The sequence below is a fragment of the Ostrinia nubilalis genome, chromosome 9 (assembly GCF_963855985.1).
Source record: "Ostrinia nubilalis chromosome 9, ilOstNubi1.1, whole genome shotgun sequence".
Classification (NCBI taxonomy): domain Eukaryota; kingdom Metazoa; phylum Arthropoda; class Insecta; order Lepidoptera; family Crambidae; genus Ostrinia; species Ostrinia nubilalis.
In genome coordinates this window covers 8,198,162-8,215,344 of record NC_087096.1, presented here as the reverse complement: position 1 = coordinate 8,215,344, position 17,183 = coordinate 8,198,162, and the positions used below count along the sequence as shown (strand labels likewise).

At 39.8% G+C, this 17,183-nt stretch overlaps 1 protein-coding gene across 1 annotated transcript; it reads left to right on the top strand.

The window, feature by feature from the left end:
- Positions 1–4,661: 4,661 nt before the first annotated feature.
- On the top strand, positions 4,662–8,870 carry LOC135074546 (uncharacterized). Its single transcript, XM_063968868.1, has 2 exons — positions 4,662–7,259; positions 8,783–8,870. Exons 1-2 carry the CDS (start codon positions 4,662–4,664, stop codon positions 8,786–8,788), a joined length of 2,604 nt encoding a protein of 867 aa, XP_063824938.1. The 3' UTR covers positions 8,789–8,870.
- Positions 8,871–17,183: the final 8,313 nt, after the last annotated feature.

The window sequence follows — 17,183 nt, the reverse complement described above, 5'->3', positions numbered from 1 at the left end:
AAATCTTATTATTTGTATGTTCCACGAACATAAATGGTGCCGAAACTCTATAAACAAGCTTCGACAATAAACTTCGAGCAACGAAACCACACCTTCGCCGGCCGGCAAGAAAAGTAAGCTGATTTCACTGCATATTGCTGAACATACACTTGCACAAGAATAAATAAATCGAAGGCCAATCAATACACTATTGTGCCATATTGATTTGCAAGTCGCAGTAGCCAAAAGTGAACAATTTTATTCAACTTTGCAAGAAAATAACCGGCCGCCATTTTTTGGTTCCCTTTACTTTGCATCGAGAAAAAATATTACCACGCCCTGCCATTTTTCGCCATGACCATGGATTAGAGATGAAACGGATAGTGGTTTGGCCGGATACCGGATACCGGATATCCGGCCAGCTGCTAGGCCGGATAGCCGGATATCCGGCGGCCGGATAGTTGGCCCATTGTCTCGTTGCATGTCGTGACGAGTTTAGCACCGCACAGGTGCTTCGAACGCGATCAGTGGGTCTATTAATAGACTAGACTAGTCACATTTTTCGAAAATCGAATCTAGTCCGAATAGAATGTCAGTGTTAAGAATTGGGATAGAAAAGGGATAAATGATACCCGGGCTCAAGGAAGGGAAAGCGATATATTAAAAAGAGGAATAAAGGAAGATACAGGATACAGGGATATAGAAGAGCCAGAAAGATGACAAGTGACATATAGAAAAATATAAAAGTGTAAACCATAAACGCTATCAAAAGAGGCCGTTCGTAACATCTCTCCCTCTCTCTCAACAATGATAGAATATGAATATCAAGAAAAAGAGATAGAGCGGGAGAGATTGATACGACCGGCCTTAAGGTGGGCTACCAAAAGAGTTAAATGACAAGATGACAAAAGTAAAAATATAAAAGCATAAAACCATAAACTATCAAAAGAGGCCGTTCGTAACATCTCTCCCTCTCTCTCAACAATGATAGAATACAAATATCAAGAAAAAAGAGAGAAAGCGGGAGAGATTGATACGACTGGCCTTAAGGTGGGCTACAAAAAGAGTTAAAAGTTTATCTAACATTGTGACGTGACGTGGTGGTTCAAAATGTGCTGCCTTCGGGTCAGGGGGAGTCTTGCAGTTAGGTGAACAGATGAGGCGTCGTGCAGTAAGGAAGAGACGTCGTGCAGATAGGAAGAGGCGTGGCAACCGTAGATAAAGCAGCGTCCAGCAGAGTTGAAGGAAGAGGCGCAGCAACCTTAGATAAGGAACGGCCAGGATGCAAAGAGGTAGGCGCATCCTCAGTGGCAGCTCCAGATTGCAAATCGGGTACACTTGAAGAAGCAGGTCTACCTGGGCACACAGAGATAGGCGCGCCCGGAGAGGGAAACCTGCGGCAGCTCTACCTGGACACGCAGAGATAGGCGCGCCCGGAGAGGCAGAGCTGTAGATATGTGATGCCCGACTTAAAGGCGCCGTATTCTCCAACCATTTCAGAGTATCAACGCTGCAGCGGCTACCATTGGCTTCAACTGGATACGAGCGGTCCCTTTCTGGATAGCCGAAGATGGCGAGCAGTAAATCCGATGGAGCTTCAGTATCCAAAGTCTCATCAACGACCATATTGGTATGCCGTGAGCAAGGCGTTGGTGGTCATGACACGTCAGCAATCCACTAGCTCGATGTGTTCCATCCAAGACTTCCACTCAAGACGACAGAAGGGTACATCCAATTTTCAAAAGCAGTTAGATACTACCGAGAGCCACAATAACCATCTTGGTATTAAATCAGAACCACACGTCGAAATTTTACTTTACAAAAGTTAAGACAAATAAAAACACTAGAGTAGCCAAAGTTAAAGATTAAAAATAAATTTAAACTTAGGATTGCACAGTTTGAAAGGCCAGGAGCGTGCAAGGTTTACACACATTAGCTCTACCTTACAAGCACCTGATGAACTGATGCGCGATCGTTATTGAAACGAAAAAATGCAGCCATTGGCTGAAACGGAACGGATCCGTACACACAAAAATATTATAGGTGAGATAATGGAAATTAATGGTAAATACCTATAATATACAAATGGAAGTTGCTAATGGCGAAACCTCTTCGACTTCCAACAAAAAGTGAGAACTAAAAATGAAGACTAATAAATTAATGTCTTTCTAAATGAAACAAAAAAATCACAATATGTACTTCTAATATTAATGGAAACGAGTGAACTGAACCATAACAAATACACGAAATTAAATTGAAAGTGGGATAATGTGTTGGTTGACCTTAGTAACCAAATATTCAAAAAAGAAATAGTGAAATCCTACTGATCAGGTATGGGATACCGGATAAAACCAAAAACTCGTATGATTTGCTAAAGATTACTTCTATCTACATAATTACTATCTACAAACTTGAGCTCAGAAGGCACAAGAGCGGTTGCTTCCGGAATAATCGAGACCCAAATGCCTTTTAAATGCGCTCGCTTTTGCACCTCATGCAGCACTAAAGATGATCGAAACGGCAAATAGAAAAGATCGCGGCATAAAAAGTGTCGCGCGTCCTTGCCCTGAGATCCAATCTTAACCCTCCTGATGGCAATTGAACAGGAATCTCTATCCTCTCGAACTCGGAAAATTAAATCATCGTGCGAAGATAGCAGACCTGGGCCAGATAATGGAGGAGAATTAAGACTGGAAGGAGCACAAGGGACGTCGACAGCGCGTAATTTTTCCGGCCGATTCAAGATAGAGACACCGAAATGAGGAAGGTACGACTTCCTAGTAGACTTATAAGTATGTAAACCTTTTTTCAAACACCGAGTGCAAACTTTTTCCTTACGGACCCAATTCAATTTTGACATAATGTCTAGATGACGAAATTTATGACAGTTGTCAATCAAATGTTGTTGTTGACAATAATTACAATTTGGTTTAATAATTACAGATTGTGATGGATGATTATTTACAGATGGCGAAGAACCGATGACCGTTCAGATAAAGTGCGGACAGGTAACACGTGTTCCTGCGGGATACTGGGACCGGCGAGCAGGAGGGTTGAGTCAAGGGGCGCGGCAACCATAGAAATGGAACGGCCGGGATGCGCAGAGGTAGGCGCATCCCTGGTGGCAGCTCCAGGTTGTCCTAAAATAGGCACGTTAGCAAGGGCAGATTTACCTGGGCACGCAGAGATAGGCGCGCCCGGAGAGGCAAACCTGCTGGTAGACGATGCCTGATTTGAAGGGGCCGTATCCTCTAACCACTCCGAGACACTGGGACCGGCGGGCAGGAGGGTTGGGTCAAGGGGCGCAGCAACCTTAGATAAGGAACGGCCGGGATGCGCAGAGGTAGGCGCATCCCCGGTGGCAGCTCCAGGTTGTCCTGAAACAGGCACGTTAGCAAGGGCAGATTTACCTGGGCACGCAGAGATAGGCGCGCCCGGAGAGGCAAACCTGATGGTAGACGATGCCTGATTTGAAGGCGCCGTATCCTCCAACCACTCCGTAAGATTGCGGGTGCTGTGACGACTGGAGCGAGATCGGCTGAAGCTGGCTTCTATATGGGCGAGTTCCGCTTGCAGCTCAAGCTCACTCGCCACGGCTTCGGCAGCTTCTAACCGCGCTCTTTCTTCAGCGGCACGCACGCGTTCCGCTTCCGCGCGCGCTCGCGCTGCGTCGGCAGCTCTGCGAGCAAACTTAGCCTGCGCGGCGAGGGTGCGTGCACGAACTGTGGCCGATGAACGGGATGACAATCCTGTAACAGATGCCGCGTCGGCGGCCGCCGCGGAGGCGGTCGCGACTGGTGCGGGGTCGGGTGCGGCAGCGTGAGGGGAGCCCCGAATGGGCTTCGTAGCCTCGGCCATACCCGACTGGCTTTGCGCTTTTCTTTGAGCCCGAGTGATTATGGCTGGTAAGCGAAAGTTAGGAAAAAATTTTGCCGGAAGAAGGACCAAAAATGTTAAGAATTGGGATAGAAAAGGGATAAATGATACCCGGGCTCAAGGAAGGGAAAGCGATATATTAAAAAGAGGAATAAAGGAAGATACAGGATACAGGGATATAGAAGAGCCAGAAAGATGACAAGTGACATATAGAAAAATATAAAAGTGTAAACCATAAACGCTATCAAAAGAGGCCGTTCGTAACAGTCAGATTTTGCCACTTGTCTAGGGGGCAGATCAATTCGGGCGATTTCGGTTGCCATCGTGAGTGTGTGATTGAATAGAGCGAAAATTAAATTAGTTTACTTGCTGCGTAATCTGACTGAACTGCATCATGATGACATCAGACCATCAGTGAAAAAAAGATCGCCTATTTTATTTGGCAATATTTCGACTTAACAGATATTTACTATTTATGTATTCGTCATTAGAGTGAATAGCCCAGAACAAGAAATTAGTTTTTTTAAAGGCCTTAATATGGCTTTTTGTAACTTTTTGAACTTTAAATAAAAGCAGTCATTATTATTAAGCCATTTTATTGATGTTTACCTCAAAGATTAATGTATTTCATTTTATTAATAAGAAATTGTCGTAGTTTTTTAATATCCGGTATCCGGCCGGATAGTGAATTACTATCCGGTATCCGGCCGGATAGTGAATTACTATCCGGTATCCGGCCGGATAGTAAATTTAGGCCGGATATCCGGCCTACCGGATAGTTACCGGATATCCGTTTCATCTCTACCATGGATAGCGATTCGGCTGAAAAGGAAGTGGACAAGAACGCAAGGAAAGGTATCATAAGAAAAATCGCACAGTGTAAAGCGTCGTTGACAAAGGCAGAAAATTTTATCCGCACATTGGAATCGCCAATCAACAAGGACGTGGTATCTGCGCGGCTACAACAACTGCAGGAGGTGCTGCCAAGGCATGAGCAGCTACTGATCGAATTAAGTACTTTGGACGACACCCTTGATGAAGACTATTTCGGAAACGACGCGTTCGAGGACCGGTATTTGGCGATCGTGGCGAGCCTTCGAGGCCTACTGGCGCCGCAGCCGCCGTCGCCGGCTCCAGCATCGGGCGCGCAGCAGTCTACAGACGCGTGCGCTACCAGCGTGAGGCTGCCAGAAATAGACATTCCTGTGTTTGACGGCAAGGACTACACAAAATACCACTCGTTCATCGAACTCTTTAGTGCAGTGATAGATAATAATTCTAAATTAGCCGCAATTCAAAAGCTTTTCTATCTTAGAAAATACTTAAAAGGTGAGCCATTGTCATTAATCGAAGGATTACCCGTCACCGGGGACTCATATGGAAAAGCTCTTGAATTGTTGAGAAATAGATATGACAATAAGTTTCTTATTATCACTAACCATGTACAAGAGCTGCTAGACTTCAATCCACTAGTAAAGGGAGCGGCTACCAACTTAAGAGAGTTAGTGTCACATGCTCGCCAGCACTTAGGTGCACTGAAAACATTAGGACAACCGACCGACAGCTGGGACATGATAGTTTTACCCATTTTGTTGCGAAAGGTCGACCAGTTTACTTGCAGAGCCTATCATTCGGAGCGTGACACCACAAAGCTGCCCCTACTGGATGACTTCTTCGCTTTTGTGGAGCGGAGAGCTAGCAGCTTCGAGGAGAGCCAAAGAAGTGAAGGTAAGAGCAACAATAATAATAACACTTACAAAACTAAAGTGTCAAACTATGCAAGCAAAACTGCCACACAGTCGTGGTCTTGCAAATATTGTAGTGAGCAAACACATAGATTATTCAAATGTGACAAATTTCTAGCCATCTCACCAGAGGAAAGGCTCAATTTCATTTCACAAAATAATTTATGCAAAATATGTTTCAATTCTCACACAAATAAATGTAAATTTCACTTCAAATGTGAACAGTGCAAGGACAAATCGCATAATACTCTCTTGCACTGCAATGAAAAAGTATCAATGCACAGTAATTCTAATGTTAGCACAATATTGCTGCCCACCATCAAGGCCAAAGTGCTCTGCCGGGATGGCAAATCACACAAAGTAGTCCGGGGACTAGTTGACAGTGGCAGCCAAGTGTCATTTATGACAGCTGACTTAGCAAAAGCATTGCAATTACCGCTAATTGATAGCAATTTAAATATCACAGCCTTGGGGAAACAAAACAAAACAACCTCAAAAGCTGTCAATGCTGAATTTGTGTCACTTCAAAATAATTATAAGTGCCAAGTTAATTGTTCCATAGTGGACCAAATTACAACCAAGCTGCCACAGCAACAAGTAAGCTGGCAAAATATACAGCTGCCAGACTCTGTGGTGCTTGCAGATAGTGACTTTGACACTCCGGGAGACATTTCATTTCTGCTGTCAGCGGACATATTCTTCCAAATATTGCTGCCTCGCAAAATCAAGCTGCAAAATAGTAATTTGTATCTTATTGATACCCAGTTTGGTTCAATATTGTCAGGTGAAGTAAACAATAGTGAGTTTTGTGCATCCAGTCACCATGTCACCTTGCATGCTATATGTGACAACAATGTGGATCACCTCCTACAAAAGTTTTGGGAGACTGAAATGGTCCCTGAAACGAAAATGGAGGTTACAGCAAAGCAGGATGCCTGCGAAGCCGAGTTTAAAAGCTCGGTACAGCTCACCAGCGAGTTTCAGGTGTCCCTCCCGCTCAAAGTCCCCGTAGATCAGCTAGACCTAGGAAATACATTTCCTATAGCATCAAAAACATTAAATGCCATCGAAAAAAGGTTAGCCAAAGATGATCAATTAAATAGAAATTATAATGACTTCATGAATCAATACATAGAAATGGGTCATGCAAAGGTCATCCCACTGTGCCAGTCAAATTTAAAAAATGCATATTTCATGCAACACTTGCCAGTCATAAGGAACGATAAAAAGACCAATAAAGTAAGAGTTGTTTTTAATGGTAACACAAAAGCTAGTTCGCAGCATCAAAGTTTAAATGATGTTTTGCTAAATGGCCCTAAGGTTCAAAAAGATCTCTTTGACATTCTGATTTTATTCAGGTCATTCAAGTATGTAATGTTAACGGACATCAGGCATATGTACAGAGCTATAAAAATTGATCCATCATTTAGGCATCTACAAAATATATTATGGAAAGATGAAAATAATCAAAGAATTATTCTGCAATTACAGACAGTCACCTATGGACTCAAGAGCTCAAGCTACCTGGCCACCAGATGTCTCCAGGAGTTAGCAGACCGGTTTGGGAGCAATATGCCGCTTGCTGCTGAGGTCATCCGGACAGCCATGTACGTTGACGATGCTCTTTTTGGAGCACAGACCATCGATGAAGCTCTTGAGGTAAGAGATCAATTTATAGACCTGCTAGGACGTGCCAATCTGCAGCTGCATAAATGGGCTGCAAATGATGACCAATTACTGGCTGGCATACCAGCTGACAAGCAGCATTTCGAAGAGCATGAGCTCGGTAATGAGGACCTCTCAATGAAAGCTTTAGGGGTCTCATTCAATGTTAGAGATGATGTTTTTAAAGTGTCATGTCCTATAAAGCGGGTGCAGTCCTGGAATAAAAGGTCCATTTTGAGTGTCATAGGCTCTTTCTTTGACCCCTTAGGGCTCGCTGGGCCAATAATAGTTCGAGCAAAGGAATTTCTACAAAAAGTGTGGAAGGAGAATCTCGAGTGGGACTCGCCCATACCAATGTCATTGCTTAAGGCCTGGTTAACATTCTATGAACAGCTAGAACAAGTGCCTACAATTTCTGTACAAAGAAACATAAATATAAATAATGCGCAGGTAATACAATTGCTAGGATATTGTGACGCTTCTAGCGTCGCCTACGGCTGCTGCATATATATAAGGGTTATTCAAGGCAGCAAAGTAACCACAACACTTTTGTGTTCAAAGTCTAGAATTGCTCCAGTAAAAAACGCCTTGACTATACCTAAGCTAGAGTTAAATGGTGCAGTGTTGCTAGCCAAACTGTATTGCAAAGTCAAAGCAATCTATGCTAAAATTAACTTCAATGCTGTACATTTATTTTCTGACTCCCAAGTTGTTCTGTGTTGGTTGAAGTCTAGCAGAAATAATATACCGGCTTATGTCAAAAACAGAATAAATTTAATAAATTCAAGTACTACAGAATGTAAATGGTTTCACATAGATGGAGCTTCCAATCCAGCTGATTGCTTGTCTCGAGGCTGCAATCCCCAAGACCTGCCATCGAACACCTTATGGTGGCATGGGCCTCCTCAACTTGACTCACTGGAGTATGAGCCTTCACCATCATTGGCTTCATGCAACCACTTACTTTGCGAGAGGGGACCTGCCGAGAGCGAGCAAGCAGCTTGTTTGGTTGTGACACAAGAACCACAATTGTTTGAAAAATATTCTTTATGGTTCACTATGCAAAGAATTGTAGCTTGGATATTAAGGTTTAAATTCAATTGTTTAAATAAACATAATAAAATTAAAGGAAATTTGACTGTAAAAGAATTGTTAAATGCTCAATACAGGATAATTTCTATAACGCAAGGCTTGTATTTTCCTTCGGAAATATCAAAAATAAAAAATAATTTGCCAATAAAATCTAATTTAAAAGCCTTGGCTCCATTCATAGATGGAAATGGCATAATGAGGGTTGGTGGCCGGTTGCAAAACGCCCCAGTGCCATACACGCAAAAGCATCCGATTATTTTGCCCAATAAGTGTCATGTCACGAATTCAATTATTCAAAATGAACACTGTGTATTAATGCATGCTGGTATCACCCTCGTATTAAGTAGTCTGAAACTTAAGTATTGGATCATTAGCGCCGGTCGCGAAGTAAAGAAAATTATTAACAAGTGCTTAAAATGTTACAGGTTTAAGGCTCAAGCAGCCAGCCAGTTTATGGGATCCCTGCCCTCCGATCGCGTCACCGAGAGCCACCCGTTCGACAAAGTTGGAATCGACTTCTGTGGTCCGTTTCAAGTAAAACAATCGGGCATGCGGAGGGCCGTTGTCACCAAAGGCTACACACTGGTAATTGTTTGCTTCGCCACTAAGGCTGTCCACCTTGAGCTAGTTTCAGACATGACAACTCAAACATTCTTAGCAGCCTTAAAAAGATTCATTGGCAGACGCGGTATTCCCGCCATTATTAATTGCGATAATGCACAAACGTTTAAAGGAGCCGACAACGTGCTCCACGACTTGTATAAATTAGTCATTTCCAAAAAGCATCAATCTCAAGTGAGTGTGGCTGCTGTAGAGAAAGGAATAACCTTTCGCTACATCCCCTCCTACTCCCCCAACCACGGAGGCCTCTGGGAGGCCGCCGTTAAGAGTTTTAAGTTCCATTTCAAAAGAGTGGTGGGGGAGAATAAATTCACGTACGAAGAATTGACCACTATTTTATCCGAAATAGAGGGTATCCTGAATTCCAGGCCCCTCACGCCGCTTTCAAGCGACCCTGCAGACCTAACAGCCCTAACCCCAGGACACTTCCTGACTGGTCGTCCACTCATATGTATCCCTGAGCCGGATCTAACCGATATCCCTCTAAATAGACTAAGATTCTGGAGGCGCTGTACTCAGGTCAAGCAACATTTTTGGAAAGCCTGGTACAGCCAATATTTATCGCAGCTAAATGTTAGAAACAAGTGGAGCAAACAGTTACCAGATGTGGAAGAAGGCAGTTTAGTTTTACTAAAAGGAGACAACGTTCCCCCGCTGCAGTGGCCCATGGCGCGAGTGACGCGGGTGTTTCGGGGAAGCGATGGGAGGGTAAGGGTCGCGGAGCTCAAAACCGCTACTGGTCTAACCCGTAGGTCTATTAATAAAATGTGTATCCTTCCCATAGATTATTAAGTAACAAGCCATTTTAAAACTGTTAAATAATTTTTAACCATAGGTTTTTAAGCAAATGTTAACTTGTAGTTATGACATGCGAATTTTATTAAATATTTATGGCAATTTTGAGTCTGTAAACTGTGATAACTAAGTAGTAATATGTATAGGGTGTTACTTAAACTTAAGAATAAAGATTTAATTAAGATATAACTTCAATTGTATCATGCAAGTCATTACTAATGTAACTTCATGACTATTACTGTAACTGCATAACTATTAACGTAACTGCATAACTATTAATGTAACTGCATAGCTATTTTTGTAACCTTTTGCCCGGGAGAATGTCCACATCCGTAGATGTAAACACGGCTTAATTTCATACTGAATGTGTCTAATGTGTCTATGCCTTATTTTTATGGTTAATGTTGGCAACACTAAATTTTATATCTGTCTTCCTCATCACGCTCTCACCAACTCGTACTGGTTTTTGTAAATATTGTGTTTTTATAAATAAAAGTCAAGATTAAAGTACAAAATCTTATTATTTGTATGTTCCACGAACAAGAGTCATCAAACCTCTCAGTCATTCAATTAGAGCCATTAGAACTTCATAACTATGAGTTGTTTTCTATGTGTAAGCTGAGGACACGTGTCTCCAGCTGACACATCTGTATCTTCGTAAATATTTATGCTACGATAATGTATTATACCTCAAAAATTACAGTCGAATCCAAATAGTAGGCTTTCCACTTTTCAAGACTTTAGCTCAAATACTGTTAAAACCACGATCAAAAAACTATGTGCGAGCTGGAGTACCGTGTCTCCAGCTTACACATCTGTATCTTCGTAAATATTTAAGCTACATCAATGTTTTATATCTCATAAATTAAAGTCGAATAAAAAAACCCGACTTCAATTCTTTCAAAGCTTTATTTCGAACCGTTTTCGAACTACGAACCGATACGTATGTGTAAGCTGGTGACACGTAACACACGGTGGATTATTAAAACCGTATAAGTTAGAGTTGCGTTTTAAAGATCAAATAATTCGTTATAATTGAAGTACACACGAGACATAATTTCAAATCTCTAGGCCTCTTAGTTTCAGAATTAAAAGCCAAAAACTATTTTCCCGCCAAATAATTCAAATAATATGGGTCGACTGCGACGTTGCCGTTCCGTGCGTCCACTAGAGCAGTCGAATTTGAACCTAAAAACTAGTACTGTTTGAATCATTTTTATTTGTAGTTTAAATCATTTAATTTCGATTATAAGAATTTTAGACTAGGAGCCGGCTGATTTGTGTATTGAGTACCTAATAACCTATAAAATATTTTGATAATAAGTTTTTATTTTGATCACAATGTTTTATTTAATCGAGGCAAAAACATTGCATCTATACTAATATTATAAATGTGAAAGTAACTTTGTCTTGCTTTCACGCCTAAACCACTGAACCGATTTTGATGAAATTTGGCATAGAAATGGTTGAGTCCCGGGAAAGGACGTAGGATAGATTTTATCCCAGTTTTTGAAATATGATAAAGATTTTCATCATTATCATATCATCTGAAAATTATAAATAACTTGAAAAAATCGAGTATTCGGGTAGCCCTAGTGATACTCTACCTCTGGGCTTCGGCTTGACAGTACTTTTTGGGAAACCTTGTACAGGTGAACAATGGTGGCGCCCCCTATCAATGTGTTTGGTGGGACAGTTCAGTTTAGTGGGTCTTTTATAGCTGAGACGGTTCATTGTTCAATACAATCAATTCTTTCCTCTCTATTATTTTAGGTGCCTTATGTACGTATAGATTACGCACATTCTTTTTATATGAACGTAAGGGTGGGATTTAGGGGGTCACAAAACCGGTTTTACCGAAACCGAAAAAAAAACTGTATTCAGACATGGCAAAACCAGGTTATTCTTGGAAATATAATAGCTAGAATGAAATACTAAAATAACAATCAAAAACGTTTTTATTCAGCTCGATTATTATCACAGATCAATTAACATTTTTAATAATTAAGGTAGATACACTTTACTAGAAATCCGATGATCTACGTTCTTGTCGGGAATCACTAATGAAATAAAATTCCTACTTCATAAAACTAATTAATCAGGTAAATTATTTATCACAGATCGATCAACTTTTAATAACCTAGGTAGGGTAAGGTGGGGCACAATGTTACACGGGGTACAATGTTACAATGCATATTTCTCCGTCCCTTTCTATTAGTTGTATGATGTTGGTATACACGTTTGTCAAGCTCATAAGAGCTGCTGAACTGAGCCGCTGAACATCATACAACTAATAGAAAGGGACGGAGAAATATGCATTGTAACATTGTGCCCCACCTTACCCTATACTTTACTGTGTAGTAGAATACTGGTGATCCACGGTCGGGTCGGGGAGGTTTCCGGCTTTTTTTTTTTTTTGAAGGGACGCGCGCTGGTAGCTGGAGGAGCTTTTCCAGCTTCACCGGGCAGAGTGGCGAGTACAGAAGGTACTCTAGCCGTTTGGCGATCGTCGGTGCGCGTGCCGACGAGGCCGAGTGTGGGCTTCGCGAAGCGAAAGCGAAGACGTTCGCGATCGGGCCGTAGATTCCGGCTACTGGGACCGCAATTAACTGGGACAGTGGTCCCAGTCGCTGGATCGATAAAAATTAAATATTTTTCTTCCAGCGACTAGGTTCACTCATAGATAACTTAAAAAAATATATTATTCATTCCAAAATCGGTATCGTACTAAAAGGACAATGACCAAAAGTGGTCCAAATGTCCACCACTAATGAGACCTATATTGGCTTATGGTCCATTAAATAGAGATTAACTTTCAGTATGGGACGAAAAATAAATAAACTGTCAGTAAAAAGTTATGACTGTATGAAAAATTGTAGTAGTTTACACGCTAATCTCAGGAACTACTGGTCCGATTTGAAAAATTCTTTTTGTTATGGATAGCCCATTTATCAAGGATGGTTTTAGGTTATATAACATCACCCTACAACCAATAGGGGCGGAGCAGCGACCACCCGACCATAATTCCAATATTGTTGTCTTTCTTCTGAGTTTTTTTTTTCTTTTAGCGAGAATCTAACACGGCACACTAAGCGACATGACATAATATGCATAGATTAATCCGAAATGTGCGATGGATAGAATGATATCAAGAACATTAATTTTCAGATGAAAAGGTAAAAACATGACTTTTCATTCAGTCTTAAACTTTTTACTGACAGCATATTTTTGATTGCGGTTTGGTTATAATGAATCAGTATTTAGTAGACTATTTTACTACATAGGTGGTGGTTGACATTTGGACCACACTCCATACATTTTTGATCATTGTCCTTTATGAATGGTCCCAGAAAAGTATTTAATTTTTACTGATCTGGCGATTGGGACCGCGGTCCTAGTTGATTGCGGTCCCAGTTGGCGGAAACCTCGGGTCGGGTATCACTCATCCATCAGAGATTCGTAAATCTAATTAATCTATTTAATTACCACAGATAAATCATATTTTACTAACTAAACTTAAACTGTTTCCAGTGTTGCCAGTAGGGTCTTGTCACAAATTACCAGAAATAGAAAAAAAAGTAACCCTCACACGTGCGATTGATTTATTATCATATTGATTCATAAAGCTGATTCGTACTAACAACTTTCATCTTCGACTCTTATCTTACCAATCAGCCAAAATTCATACAAAGTGTTAAAATTAATTGGAAATCATCAACATTTTGAGTGTCACGTTTCAATTTAAATAATTTGTAAATTGACACTATTAATATTTTTTTACTGAATAACCTGTAAAAGTTAATTCTACAAATTCCGAAAAATCACCTAAAAGTAACCTTTTCATTAGTGTAACCTAAAAGTAACCAAAGCAGTTCAAAAATCAGCTAAAAGGTTACAAAAGTAACCTTCTGGCAACACTGACTGTTTCTCAATATTGCAGTCAACTGTCATCTTTTTTTTTAATACAAGTTTTACGGCTATGGATATAGATCCTTACGGCCAATTCTGTGCAAAATGCTGTGTTTCGTCTATTTTGTGATGTCTTAGTAGTGATTGTGATTTGTGATGTTAATATTGTTAATTTTTTTTTTCAACAAAAGAAGAAGAATTCAATGAGGGCTTTCGCGATTGGAAAATCCTGAAAGTGCTTCATGAGCTCTATCAAACGGTTCAAACGGTATTAATAATAGGTTACAGAATAAACTGGATCTATCCGAAACTTCAATGTTTCCAGCTTCCATACATTTGGTAAAGTCACATTATTTTAAAAACTACATATGATATCGTAAAACTGATTACTGATTCTAAAAGTGCTTCACAAGCTCTATCCAATGGTATGGTATCAATAATAGGTTACAGAATAAACTGGATCTAACCAAAAATTCAATGTTTCCTTCTTCCATACATTTAGTACTACCACAGTCATGACACTCATCTCTTGACAATATTATAGCAAGTAAAGCCTAAAACCAATGTTTTTCATTAATAATTTAAAATAAGAATACAATTTACGAGTTTATTTTAAGTATTTATTATTAAATTTAAAAAATTACACTTCTAATATTGTGTGTCTGGCATACATTTAGTATGGAAGCTGGAAACATTGAATTTTCAGATAGATCCAGTTTATTCTGTAACTTATTATTGGTACCGTTTGAAAGAGCTCATTAAGCACTTTCAGGATCAGTAACCAGTTTTTTAATATCTTGTATAGTTAAGAAATAATCGAGTGAGATCACTTAACGTTTCCACCCTGTATAGTTGTTGCCCATTTTTGCCACTTGACGTGGCAGAATCGTGGGACTTCACGGTATTTAAATAAAAATTAAAGTGGTTGCGTTTAGAAACGCCACAAATATTTGAGTCTTTGGAAACAAGTTCGTTATTATACTTGTATATTAAAATATAATTTTGTTTTACCTAGCTTTTTCTTATTAATAAAATATAGGTTATTAAGTACTCAATACAGAAATCAGCCGGCTCCTAGTCTAAAATTCTTATAATCGAAATTAAATGATTTAAACTACAAATAAAAATGATTCAAACAGTACTAGTTTTTAGGTTCAAATTCGACTGCTCTAGTGGACGCACGGAACGGCAACGTCGCAGTCGACCCATATTATTTGAATTATTTGGCGGGAAAATAGTTTTTGGCTTTTAATTCTGAAACTAAGAGGCCTAGAGATTTGAAATTATGTCTCGTGTGTACTTCAATTATAACGAATTATTTGATCTTTAAAACGCAACTCTAACTTATACGGTTTTAATAATCCACCGTGTGTTACGTGTCACCAGCTTACACATACGTATCGGTTCGTAGTTCGAAAACGGTTCGAAATAAAGCTTTGAAAGAATTGAAGTCGGGTTTTTTTATTCGACTTTAATTTATGAGATATAAAACATTGATGTAGCTTAAATATTTACGAAGATACAGATGTGTAAGCTGGAGACACGGTACTCCAGCTCGCACATAGTTTTTTGATCGTGGTTTTAACAGTATTTGAGCTAAAGTCTTGAAAAGTGGAAAGCCTACTATTTGGATTCGACTGTAATTTTTGAGGTATAATACATTATCGTAGCATAAATATTTACGAAGATACAGATGTGTCAGCTGGAGACACGTGTCCTCAGCTTACACATAGAAAACAACTCATAGTTATGAAGTTCTAATGGCTCTAATTGAATGACTGAGAGGTTTGATGACTCTAATTAGGCTTTTATTGATGGTATACTTGGAATTGCTCTAGGGCCAATGAGGAAGTTGGAGACATTCTCTTGTTTTGCGTTTAGTTTTGCGGACATTGCGTTTGGACAGGGTGGGATTAAGTTAAAAGGTAGGGAAACGGAAAATTTACGGAAGGAAACGGAACAAAAGGATTATTTGATAGGATCATTGTTTATAGCGGATAAGGATAACAAAACAAAGTATTTACATAAAATATTAAAAACAAAATATATACAATATTTACAACTTAATATTATTATGAGTAATATATGCAGCTAGAATATTATAGATATTAACATCATTAGAATATAAGAGGCAAGTGATTGAGATAGGGAAAGGAACATGGATGGATAAAAGTGAGCTAATAAAAGAGGAACGGTCATAAAGGCAACAATTAAAAAATATGTGGTTCATATCTCCCACATCAGACCCACAGGAACACATATCACTGTCTACAACATGAATTCTGGCCAAGTGTGCTGGAGTGCACAAATGTCCAAGTCTCATTCTTGTCAAAGTAGTAGTAACTCTTTTTGGAAAATTCATTTTAGTAAACCATGGCTTAAAAGGAATAGATGGTTGAATAAGCTTATAATGCTTCCCCTTAGATTGACTAGTCACTTCCCAATTCTCCTCCCAGGCAGACCTGAGATAAGTTTTGGGAAGGGCTGCTGTTAAATCATGGCAATAATTAGTATAGGGATAAATATCTCCACATTCAATCGCTTCATTGGCTAGTTTATCGGCTTTATCGTTTCCTGTAATGTTACTATGACTAGGAATCCACGCAAAATGAATTGAATAACCGTTTAAATGGCATTTATATAATAATTGTCTGCATTCCATGATAACGGGATAGCTGGTATTACTCTTAAACGGAAATTTTAATAATGCCTGCAAAGCACTTTTGGAATCGGAAAAGATAACGGTTTGGTTTAATTTCATGAGAAGTACATACTCTAAGGATTTAAATATTCCAAAACATTCCCCTGTAAAAACAGACGACTCAGGAGGAAGTTTAACTTGTTGTAAAATTCGGTATTGTTGATGGAATACACCAACACCAACGTGACCCGTTGGTGAGTGTTTAGATGCATCACAGTAAAGGTGATGCCAATCATGCCAGTTTTCATCTAATATCTGTCTAAATTTGACATTAGCATTGTGGTCATCTTTGTTTACGTCTAAATTAAGATGAACTATCGGAGTAAGAATTAGAGACTCAAAATTAACAGAAAAAAGCGGAAGGAAGCAAGATCTGTGTACTGGAGCTTGAATGGATACAAATTTGCGGTAACTTATAACTAGGCAAGATGGAGATTTGCGAGACCAATAAGGGGAAGTATCAACAAAACCAGATAATCTGTTAAGCTTACTGTATATTGGATGATTTAATTGTTGAAGGACGCGAAATAGATATTTGTCGCATAAATATTGGCGGCGCAATCTCAACGGTGGCTCAACACATTCCGTTTGAAGGGCATTGATCGGACTCGATTTCATAGCACCAGCCACAATCCGTAGTGCTTTAGATTGGATTGCATCCAATTTATTTAAACCAACTAAATTACACGGTTCTAGGAAAAAACTACCATAGTCTAGTACACTTCTTAGGATTGCATTGTACAACAGTCTTAATGAGGCTGGATGGGCACCCCACCAGACTCCAGAAACGCATCTTAATA

Coding starts and splice junctions, on each gene's coding strand:
- LOC135074546 (XM_063968868.1), top strand. CDS start 4,662: ATGGATAGCGATTCGGCTGAAAAGGAAGTGGACAAGAACGCAAGGAAA.